This window comes from Nematolebias whitei, chromosome 10 (genome assembly GCF_014905685.2).
Source record: "Nematolebias whitei isolate Nwh7 chromosome 10, NemWhi1, whole genome shotgun sequence".
Lineage (NCBI taxonomy): Eukaryota > Metazoa > Chordata > Actinopteri > Cyprinodontiformes > Rivulidae > Nematolebias > Nematolebias whitei.
The window spans coordinates 21,795,567-21,808,037 of NC_056507.1; the positions used below are offsets into that span (position 1 = coordinate 21,795,567).

At 40.0% G+C, this 12,471-nt stretch overlaps 1 protein-coding gene across 1 annotated transcript in view; it reads right to left on the bottom strand.

The window, feature by feature from the left end:
- Positions 1-2,881: 2,881 nt before the first annotated feature.
- itpr2 (inositol 1,4,5-trisphosphate receptor, type 2) overlaps positions 2,882-12,471 on the bottom strand; it is an 86,101-nt gene continuing 76,511 nt past the window's right edge. Inside the window, exons 56-57 of the mRNA XM_037683458.1 lie at positions 7,188-7,349; positions 2,882-3,011 (exon numbers count right to left, since the gene is read on the bottom strand). Coding sequence (XP_037539386.1) covers positions 2,931-3,011; positions 7,188-7,349 — 243 coding nt within the window. The 3' untranslated portion in view covers positions 2,882-2,930. The remainder of the gene's footprint in view (positions 3,012-7,187; positions 7,350-12,471) is intronic.

The window sequence follows — 12,471 nt, forward strand, 5'->3', positions numbered from 1 at the left end:
GTTTAGAAAGTTTCATTAAAATCCACTCAGTAGTCCTTGAGATATTTTGCTAACAGACAGAGTTGACTCCAACAATTAATGCTAAAAGTAAAAATAAAAAGCACTTGAAGTTTGGCTTGTGGACGACTCGCAGCTACATCCACACCAAATGCTCTACAACATCTGTAAACCTGACAGAACTATAACTGTTTTTGTGTTCTCTAATGAGACTTGGCTGTGGCGGCCATATTGAATTTGGGTCCGAATGTTAAGCAGGTGTTGTACATTTACTGATCACTTTCAGCTAGTTTTGTTTTGATCGCACGCAGACGAAAGCAACGACATCATCAGCCACTCTTTGCCTTTCGAGCAGTAAAGATTAGGAGAATGTCTGGCTCCTTGACGACATCAGAGGTGGTTTAAAACTTTTACACAGAACCGTTATCAGATGTGACTTTGACTGCAGTATGACTTCAGACTCCCTTCAGTCCATTTACAGTCAGTGAAAGATTAACTTCAACGTATCGGATCAGACAAGCGAGTGTGTGACACGGGGCGGACCTCTGTGGGCTTTTCATGGGCTTATTTTGTGTTCTGATGTCAGTTCATCATGTGACCACAAAGCTCGGGCTCAGACACGGGAAGTCACATGCAAGTCATCATGGGGGCAGGTTTATTTATAAAAATGACACTTGAGGAGAGGCCGTCCACCCAACTTCTCGTCAGCTTTTGGAGAAGTTGGTTGAACTTTCCAAACAAAGACAGAAACAATAAAAAAATACAACAAATGAAATGTTTATTAGTTAATCTTTATGTAAATTTAAACAGAAATATTCCTGCTGTCTTTTTTTTTTACACTTCACGGTTAAAGAAAAGCCTCCAGAGACAGAAGTGTTTGTTGGCCCTCTGAATACCAAAAGGTTAACTGCGTGACCTTTGTGGTTTATTAAAAAAAATATCCAAATGTGTCCAAGGCTGTGCTCATAAAGTAAATCATTCACTGCCCAGGTGAATTTAAAAATCACACAGAGGCTCGCTCTCTCTCACACAGGTGAAAAATTGTAAAAGATTTACCAGGATATAGCCATGTAGGCCGACAGGAGGATCACAACATGGCAATGAGACTTTTGCCAGACATTAATGACGGTGCTGATATTATCCACTCCCACTGTTTCCTCGTCTGAGTGCAACACATTCCAGTAATGCTGCACTTTAGCCCCGGAGTCTGTGCAGTGACAGCTGCTCACCATTATGGCACTGCGTGAACTAATTTTAATGGCTGTCACCGGCAGCAGGACTAAATGCAGGACTGCCAGCGTAAACAAAACGCGAAAAGCCAAGACGGATGGTTCTCACAGCGGAGGGTAAATGACAGAACGGGATAAAACACCAGTTTGCTTTCTGGGATTAGTCCATCACCTCAGATATGGAACAGGAACATTCAGATGATCACCTTAGATTTAAGCACAGTTCATAACTCAAGACCTTTAATGAGACGATTGTAGCCTTCAGAGCCTTGTGAATATATAACAGGTATAAAGTACCTGTTGTACCAACTCCAAAACTCAAATTACTTTTTTGGAATGTTATGTGATAAACCAACTCAAAGTAGTACATAACTGTGAGGTGGAAGAAAAACGACGCAAGATTTTCACCTATTTGTCCTATGCAACAAAGTTAAGTCAGGTCCTCTGGGCGGTTTCTGTTGAAACGTTTCGTCTTTCATCCAAAGGACTTCATCAGTCCAAGGAGCCACAACAAACTCAGTCTTATAAGCAGCACACTCACATAGTGCGTCAACCAGTTTGATGGTGATAAGATGGTTTCTGGAGTCCACCCTCTCCCCCGTCGACTCCTCTGAGGCAGCCATAGCCGAAGTGGTTCAAAACATCAAAGTTCATGCGCAATAATCCAGGTAAAAAATTCTGGGTCCAACTTTGGGTCTGGACAGTGGTCCAACATTTGACAATATAAAAAAAAAGGGGCAAGCTCTGCTCAGAAGCTGCTGACTGCTGTTACAAATTTATTATATCTGACCACATAAAATGCATTTTTATAAACGATGTATCAACAGAAAGTGTCACAGAACAGTTGCAATCAAGGTCATGCACTCATTTGTGCAGGATTTGAATCATAAAATCTCTTAGTAATCATCCACAGTTCGAGAAAAGTGACATCTTCACAAATTTATTAAGAGAATTAAGATTTTTTTAAATAAATATTACACTGTTAGCAGACATATTTTATAAAATAATTACTAATATGAGGACATTTTTAAGTAAGTCCTATACAGGTTACCATTTTTTATTCACATTTCTATTACTTCCAGTTTCCAACTCTGTAAAAAGGCAACAGAAGTGGTGAAGTGAACCTGAACAAGGAACAAACCAACACGTCCAGCTTTGACTTTTCCCTTTTAAAAAAAAGTGCACTTACAGCCATTGGAATGCCTTATGTAAAAAAAAAAAAAAAAGTTAAGGCAGCGTGTTATTTCAAAACACAAACATAATACTCCAGTTATGAACAGAAACATCTCCACGAATACAAACAGAAATCTAAAAAGGCTGTTTTGAGGAGACCGTTTGCTCTCGGTGAGCCTGCTCCACCTGGATGCCGGTGTTTGACCTCTGCCACCTGTGGAGGACTTCAGGCAAAGAGTGTTTGCAGGTTTCCCAGCACTGAACCGTTTCCCTGCTTCCCTGCCCAGCACAACAGAGCCCAGGCCAGTCCTCCGTCCTGCAGCTAAGTGGGCACATCTGGCACGTGCAGTCTCCAGATGAGCAGTTTTTATGTCATACAAAAAACAAAATGTTAAAAAAGAATTGAATCAACACTTGCTGATGACTTGTGGTATCAGTAATTGTAGTTGAGCATCATAAGTTGTTCTTAAGGCTAATGACTGTTTTTGCACCAGTGTCCAGTTACATGGACGCCTCCACCCCCCCACCACCTCAGTGTACTGAAATGTACTGGTTGGGCTGAAAAGGACCAAGAAATCCAAGTCTCTGCTTGTTCTTCCTCTGTTCCGTCATCTGTGGAGGAGACGGAAAGGAAACAATCAGGCTGGAGTGGATTTTAATTTAGCAGGAAACAAACACTTGTGTTTGCTCTATTACTGTTCTAGTGGGTGCTTTATCATGCAAACACACTATTCCCACAGACTCACATGTAACCACCGCAGTCCAGAGGGGTATTTGCCCGTTTGAACTTGAAGCACAGGCATGACTGCGTGAACGCATTCATTTAGACTGATCAAAATGATTCAGTGGGAAATTAATCAGTCTACTTCTGTCCTCTTTAAAAGGTATACATTGCGATGTCATGAAGACTGGGTGAAAAAGATCAGGAAAAAAACTAAATCTGCACAGTATTTTTCACCTGCTGATGGTAAATGTGTTCTTAAATACCAACAGCTGAACAGACGTTTCGAGACAAACCGATTCAAGGCAGCTAGCACAGCCAAGCCACCTTATCCAACAAGAAATGGGTTATAACTCCGTCAATTTATTCAAATAATGAGATCAAATCTGGTGTGGTAGTAGCTGAGAGTCTTTCCCAACACAAACTCTGAGCACAAGCTAATCACATAAGATCTGTTTTTAAAGGGATAGTCCCGTCAACTTTGAAGTGATGTTCTGTCAAATGTCCCGATGCGCAATAATCCAGGTAGATGAATCTAACAAGGTTAAGTCAGGTCCTCTGGATGGATTATACTTTGTTGAAATGTTTCGTTTTTTTATCCAAAAGACTTCTTCAGTCTGAGGAGCTGCAACACACTCAGTCTTTGGAGCAGCACCTTCTCATAGTGGACGAACCAGTTTGCTGGTGACAGCCAGAACTAGCTGTTCACATTGAAAAGGAGGACCAGCAATCTAACAATCGATCGTTAGTGCCCTGATGCAATAACAACATTGTAAGAGGGGGACAGTTGAACATGGAGGCCTCTGCTCATGTTTAACAACGGGTGGGCTCTCTTCACAAAGATGGCTTCCTTTACTCCTCTCTCAAACCATCATTCAGCTCCTCAGACGGAAGAAGTCTTTTGGACAAAAGACGAAACATTCCAACAAGAAAGAATCTGTCCAGAGGACCTGACTCAACCTTGTTAGATTCTGTCAAATAGTTATTAATAGTTAATACCTCATCAGCCGGGACATCAGTCAAAGAGCACAGAGTGTAGAGGAAAGGGCCAGTCTTTGTCCAGGCTAGGCTAATAACTAACTAAAAGACGGCTTGTTTTATTCAATTATTTTTTTCGCTTCTAAAACAACTCTTCAGGGTAAAAAACTTCAGCAGATATTAAACCTCTACACTTTTGCATGACACCATTTATGCTGATGGCGTCAAAGCTACTAAACGTTATCAGTCCACCAAACATTTAGTAAACGTTTAGACTGATCTGTCACACCCATCAGGTGGATCGACACATTCTGCAGCATCACCAGCATAAACACCATCCATTTATAGTCACAGCTGTTCCCGTAGAAACATGAACATTGTTTGCTTGAGAAAACGGCGACAAAATAAGTACTAACTATTGATAACGATTAGAAAGAACATCACTTCAAGTTGACTGGATTATCTCTAAAACTTTGAAAAATAACTGGCTAAGTCAACTGATAGTACTTCTGTCAGAGCTCCAGAGTTACAGATGTAGTAACCACCACGAATCTGGTGACTAGCACCCTGAGTGATGTTTGACTTCTCAAATCACCAGGCAGCTGGGTCAAGATAAAAAAATTTAAGTTGTGCGTGTTGATCATCTTTGGTGTTTGCATTAATGTGGAAAACAGCGGAGTGTGCAGCCATTCAGCGGTGCACGTGCACAAACACACATGCGCGTTAGCTGTAAGTGTGTTGTGAAATGAGGGTTGTAGCTGCAGGGGAACGTTCCTTCGAGACGTTTCAGAGAGCTGAGGGCAGAGCTGCAGTCAGGTCTCGTGTTTCTGCGTAAACACTCATGTCTAAAGACAAAACTTTCTACACTGCACACAACTTGATTTAGAATAAGGCTTCAAAAAGTCTCACAAACATTTTTCACTGAAGACTCAAGTTTTCATGAAGACGAATGCATCGTCTTTCACAGCAGACTGTCAAATTAAGATTGTCTTCTGATGAGAGGCAACATGGTTGGGTGACTCTGAAAGTTATAGCAGTTGTAGATGAACGTCCACTCTGAGGGTTTCACTGAAATTCATCCAGTGGTTTTAAAGATATTTTGCCAACAGACGGAGTTGTTTCCACTAGAATACAGTTAGCTGAGTATAGAGCTAGAATGGGCTCCTTACACAACAATATTTAGCTCATTGTCTGTAAAACTGACTGTCATGGTCAGTTTTGTGTTTATCACGATTACGTTATTGTGGCGGCCATCTTGAACTGGGTTGGCCCCAATCATTTTTAGAATGAATAAATTTTGTTTGATTATATAAAACTAAAATAGTTGTAGATGTCAATCCAGTTACTACTTTTTGTTTCATTCAAATCTGTTCAGTGATTCACGAGATATTTTGCTAACATTACAGACAGATGAACGGACAGAGATAAGAGCTAAATTAATATAGCTCCACTTTTCCCTTGGCAGAGAGCCATAAAACAGCAACAGTATCTTTGCTCAAGGGCGCTTCGGCGGCAGACAACCTCAGTTGTTAAAACGGGGTTATACGAGTGGTCCCAGGCAGCAGGGAGCTTTACGGCCTTTACGACTCGCCGAGGTCAGCAGAGGATGTTGTTTTGTTTACTGGAGTGTGATCCTCCCTCAGCAGGAGCTGTTTTTGCACATCTGGCACAAGGGGAACAAGGACGGGCCTGTGACTGGAATCACATGCAGAGGAGGCAGGTGATGGGAGTGATCAGTCACACTGCAGCAGCCGAGCTAGTCAGCCAAACAGCCAGAGGCTCACAGGCGGCTCTCGGCTGCGTTCGCTGCTTACGCAAAAGTCACCTGTCGTGGTGCATTCAGTGGCGTCCGACGACTGACAGAGCCTGTCTACGTTACTTGGCTCAGAACAGAGATTTGTGACAAATAGACCCCGATGAATCAGTCTGGTTTGTGTGACCTTTTGGTCTGCTGGTGTTTTGTCTTAAAAGTAAATAAAAAAATAAAAAAAACAAACAGCCTCATTGTCAGAAGGCATTCTGAGTTCAGACTAGCTGCTGAGCAAAGCAAATTATAAAACACTACTCTTAGAAATAAGACTAAATCAAGGAGTGCATGCCACCTGATGCAATTCATGCCAGAGTTTTAGATTAAGAACATCTTATGTTGACACATTTATTTTATTTATTTAACCTTTATTCATACAGTTTGTCTCACTGAGTCACGAGGACTCATTTTCAAGAGAGATCTGTTTGGGAGCAGATGGTGGAAGTCAAGGGCCGAGGTAGGGCAAAGGAGGGTGGAGGCAGGTGTGGGCGCTTCACCTTTTCCACCCACATTTTGATGTTGTCAGACCGGGAAGTCGAACCGGCGACCTTCCAATCACAGGCCTACCTTCTCTAACCACTGCACCACCACTCCCCCAAATGACAAAGTTGTAGCTGTTTTGGTTAGGGATGCACGATATTATCGGCATGGTAATGGCCGATATTAGCGATAAAATATCAGACATTGGCCATTCCATCAAAATAACTCATCGATATAAAAGGCACAGTTTTTTATATATATTATATATTTATGTAGTGTTACATCATTTTCAGCCGCCTTTTTGGCATCTGCATTTGGTAGCAGGCCAAATAGACAAAGGGTAATGTAGTATTTTAATTCCAGAGTAGAGAAAGCTTTGTAGTCTCTGTTAGTAGGTCTAGGGAAACAAATATCAGTATTGGTTATCGGTCAAATAAGTTTTAATATATCGGCATATTGGATATCAGCCAGAAATCCAATATCGCGCATCCCTAGTTTTGGTCAAATCTTTTATGCTCGTGGGAGATTTCGCACTCAAAAAATGTGTTGTGAATGACTCTCATCTACTACCACATCAGGTTTTTACTCATTACCTGTAAAACCTTACCTTTCTAAGATCAGCTGGCTGTGGTGGCTATCTTTAGTTGGATTAGTTACAAAAGTTAAATCAACTGCAAATGAACATTTAATCATTACTTTAAGCAAATTTCATTTAAATGTATTCAATGGTTTGAGATATTTTGCTTACAGACAGACACTTGCAAACAGCAGCGAGCATTAACGAGCTAAATTGACATTGTACCTGTTCCTTGAGCTCAGCCAGCTGGCCTGAGAGCTGAGCTACCAGAGTGACCGTGCTCTCCAGTTTCTCCTGCAGGGATCGCATCTCGTTCTGCTCGTTGTCTCCCTCGCTGCTCACCAGAGACATGGCTCTCATACGAGGGAACCACTCCAGATTCTTCTCCTGCAGGAACCAAGGTCAGACACGAGAAAGTCAGCGTTAAGGGGCGAAACGAATAAAAAGCTGACTAAATGAGCTCGCAGAGGTGGCAACAACACTGATGCTACAAGATTTGCATAGACATGCAGGGAGTGTTACGGTGCTAAAACCAGCCTGCGGGAGGAGAGTAAACAGAGGTGGTGGTGAGCGGAGACGGGCGTGAAGGTTTAACGTTAATCATCTCATCAGTATGGAGGCTGCTCTCTGTTTTGTGCTCGACGGTAGAGAATTTTTTACCGCTGCTCCACCGTCTCCTGGTTACCGCACATCACAGTAATACACTAAACGAACAGTAACTGGCATATAAATTCTCACCCACTCCATAAACACATTGTTGATGAGCGGATGATTCACTGTCACCCATCAGCAGCACAACTGGAGCTATAGTGTTACTTATGAGGGATGTGCTCACATGCAAAATGTCCACTTAATTATCCATTTATCCCCCCCCCCCCCCCTCCTCCAAACGTGCAAACATCTGCAGCAAGGCTTGAAAACGGTGCAAAGTAAATCTATGGAATTATGTAACGGGCTTCTGTGCATCTGCGTTTGCACCTGTGTGGGTGTGTGTGATGTTGGCGAGCATCTGCATGGGAAGCGGAAATGTGTTTTACAACTTGTATACTCTTGTGCAAAGTGAGATAGGTTTCACGGAGACAGGCTCTCATCAGCTGATCTTATGTAATATTCCTTTGTCAGTTCTCCTGATAAAAAAAAATCATTTACAAGGTGCTGATAGCGTGATTTGACTGGCACCACTTTAGGTCCACTGGGAGCAGCGAGCGACGTGTGCTCCCACCTACTCTTATATAAGAATAGACTACGGTGATGGAGAGGATGATGAAGAGTGCGAGACGATGAGGATTAAAGGTGAAGGCAGTACAGTCTGAGGGAGGATGAAGGTGTGTCTGCCATTTGCTTTTTGTTTCTCTGATTAATGGGGTTTTCTCTTTTACATGATTAAAACAATAATTGCTCTGACCTAATATGGGCTTTAACGTCACACTGAATAAAACAAATCATTACATTTAATCTAAAAACAAACAATAAAGATAATCAGAATCAGACGAGCATCAGCAATCACCGTTTTATTCTAAACTTTGATTCAAAGCCTGGGTTTAAATTAGTACAAAACAGGAAGTTACAGTACTGCAAAGTTCCCAATTCTGTCAAAAACACTCAAATTAAAGTTGTATTCTTTGGAAGAATGCATATCTCGCTCCCCTAAAGCCAACATTTTAAATAAAGACATCTTTCTCTTTCAGTCATCTAAATAAGTCACTTATTGACTTTATTTTTTAGCCATTTTCAGACTTTTTGACTCAACAGTATGAAAAGTCCTTTTTTTTTCTCAAAGATATGACCCAAAAATGCAGTGATAATTAGAGCCTCTGGCATGGAGGGGATGATAAAAACAGAACACTTTTCTTATTATTAAAAAAACAAAATACAATGACAGCTCTGTGAGCTGGGAGCCACCCGACACTCCATTTAAATAATCCAGAACTGATTGATTACAATCTCACAGATGTGATTATTCTTTGTGCATGAAATCACTTGTACTGGTTGAGGAGTAGTTGCCCCTTAAACAAAAAAGTTCAACTGTGACTGCAGGATCTGAACAATCCCGCTCATCTCCTGCCGCTCGTCACTGGACTCGACTCTGCTCTCCTGCCTGAGTGAGTCAGGCGTCAGTGTTCCTTCAGTGATCACATCACTGAGCACATTTTACAGACGCTCTTTTTCTTCTGCTTCTCAGGCATCGCTGAAAATAACTGACTAGTTGCACCTCTTCAATAGTCACTGATTTTATTACTTCAAGTTCTTTCTCGCTTAATTAGTCAATATTGGATTGTTATTTTAGCTGAATGGATATTTACATAAAACCTAATAGAAGTTCCATTTTTGAATAGATGAATATACAGTATATATATATATATATATATATATATATATATATATAGTGTATATATATATATATATATATATATATATAATACAGGCTTCTTACTGTGAGCTGTCAAGGTTGTTGTAATTAAATTTATGCTAAATAAATCAGCCGTTGATTCTGGAATATTAGCCAATGATAAACCCTTTATTTATTTATTTTAAATTATCCAGTTTAGGATGTTCAGACTGTAGCACAGAAACAGTACCAGGAAAGGATGTACGTACTGACCCGTCAAAACATTTAGATCTCAAAGCTGCTTTTGATCCAGTCAATTGCAACGTATTCCTGCAGAGGCTTGAACATGCTTTTTGAGATGACAGAAATTTCAAAAGGCCAGGATAACCTACTTTTATCCAATATATAATGGATTGTTTATCTGAATGATGAATTTTACTTAGCACTTTGTCTTGGAGTTCCACAAGATATTTTGCTTGGACTCATACTTTTCATTTGATCACTTTTGTTATGTAATTTTAGTCTGCATGGAATACATTTTCTTTGTTTTGCATATCATATTGAGCTGTATTGGTTCTAAAATTGGGATTAATCTTGGTTTTATGTGACAGTTAGAATAGAAACATGCTTTAAAGACAAAAAGGATTGACTTAACTTTCACATCCTAAATTCAGCTGATAGAAGTTGTTGTTTTTAACCCATGTTATGTATTGTATCCACGTTGCCACTCATAAAGGCATAAAAAAATTGCCTTTAGTATTTCTGCAGGGACACTGCAGTCTTTTATGTAATGGCTATAATCTGTACTCACTCCTTAAGCAATTTTGTAAATCCTCTCTCGTGCTGTATTGACAAAATTAAGATTTTTCTGTTTCAAAACAAACATTTATCTAAAGCACAACCTGTGATAGTTCTGTGATCTTAAATTAGTTTACATCCACTTTTAAATACAAATAGTATTCATAACTTCCACTTTCTTAAATAAATATTATTTTAACAAGAGAGTAGGGGCTTAGCAGTATGCCCAAGTCATGGCTCCACACGCACACACGCACACACGCACACACGCACGCACACACACACACACACCATAAATCACCTAAAGCATGAGGGTCAGGGGTTTAGTACAATAGGAAATAGAAACAATTGCAATAAGCTTTTTTCCCAACATACAATACAACATTTCAAGAAACAGTGACAAAACAAACAAACAAACAACTCATCTATGCAGGTCAGGTCTAAGGTCATGCAAAATTGGATTTGTCACGTTGGTAAGTATAAAAATGACGAATAAATTATTTTACTGTGTTTTTAACAGTAAACCACATGATGTGTGTTGAACTGAAAGCTTGATAAACTCCAAGTCTTCTCTTAAAAAAAATAAATCAAGGAGTGTTTCCTTCAGAAAATTAGTTTTGGAGCGATGCAAAATAAAAAGCAACACATCTCAATGTCGAAATATAAAACTAATTTGACGTGAAACACTCAAACTTAGTTTCTCAGCGGGCTGAGTTAGGCCTGTCGCGATAAACAATAAATCAATTAATCGCATGATAAATGAAAATTATCCACCTCATTTTCATTTATCGGCTTTATCGTTTCTTCGTGTCTCCCTCTTTCTACTGAAGACACTGGATGACAAAGGCTCAACTCCGGTGCTCTTCACTGCCCCCTCCCTTTCTCTTTAAAATCAATTTTAACTGTTCAAAATCGCGTTTTTGGATCATTAAAAGCAGCTAAGCTGAGAAGCTAAGCTATGATCTAAGCTAACAGGCTAACCTTGGGGAAAAACCTCCGTCTTGTTGAGGCTCCAAAATTCACGGTTGAAACCTGTGCCTTCATGTAAATTTTTTTTTTCCTGCAAAAAGAAGCTGAGAACTTGTTTATTGATTTTTTTATTAAAAGCTTTGTGTGACAAATGCTATGTTAAAGAGATCAAACCACACCGAGCGTTTGCCTCTTTGAGAACTGAAAAAAGGAAGGACAGACAGCCCATGTCACATCAAGGAGCCTCCCTCCCATTTTTCTTAAAGAGACACGCTGCTCGCTCCCTCACTATCCATAATTACCATTATAATTACCAATTATTGTCAATTTTCAAACGATATTATCGTTTATCGCAATAATTTCTGAGACAATTAATCGGCCAGCAAAATTTGTTATTGTGACAGGCCTAAGCTGAGTGCTTTCACAAAGAAAAAAATAAGAACATTTGATATCAAAGATGTTGAATAAATATACAAATAGCTTGCTACAGAACTGTTCAAAGTCCAGATTACATGAAACAACTTCTTGCCATACTTGCATCTTTCACCTCTTTTCACTGCAGCCCTCTGCTTTTCCCACAAAGGGGATTTGAATAAAACAGGCAGGACTTTAAGCTTCTAACAGTTATTCTGAACCAACCGCGCTTTGTTTGACGTAGAGCGCTTTAAATAAAATCTTGCTTTGCTTATTTTTGGTCGGCGTTGGTGGAATAATGCAGCTAAATTAAACGTGCGCCTGCTCCATCTAATTCATATTCTCATCCTAAATGTATCAAACTGTCATGGTACAAGTACAAGTACTATTATACTACTACAAGAGAGACTGTTTCATTATTTTTTGTAAACTTGAATAATTATGAAATAAATTATTATTTTTTTAAATAGATTAGTAGACAATGTATCCCTTATTAACATCTCAAACCATTTTGGTCTGAAATTTAAGATAAAATTCAATTAAACTGTTACTGACAACGTTTATAACCAGCAGTCAGCGATTCAGACATTTGGAGATTATATGACATGAATCATGAAATTAATAAAGCCCTCAAACTGACATGCTTGTTCCTGACCGTCAGTGAGCAGTTAATGAAGATCTAAACTAGATGTCACTAAATCAGTCTGTCCTTGGTCATCAGCTGAAGTTAAAACACATGGCCATTTGATCCCATCTCGTGCTGCTTTTAGAACAGACAACTTGTTCCATGCGTGTGGTAAATGGAGTGATCATGAAGTCAGTGTGTGTGTCTCTGTGTGTGTGTGTGAGAGAGAGAGAGAGACTGTAAGAAAGAGAAAGGGACAAGGAGTGCACGTGCCTGGCAGGGCTGAGCTATTAGCAGGCCACTTGAGATGGGTTATGTAACCGCGTTGTGACTGCTGCAGTACCTGCTAGTCCTGTAGCGCTGTCAGAATTTTT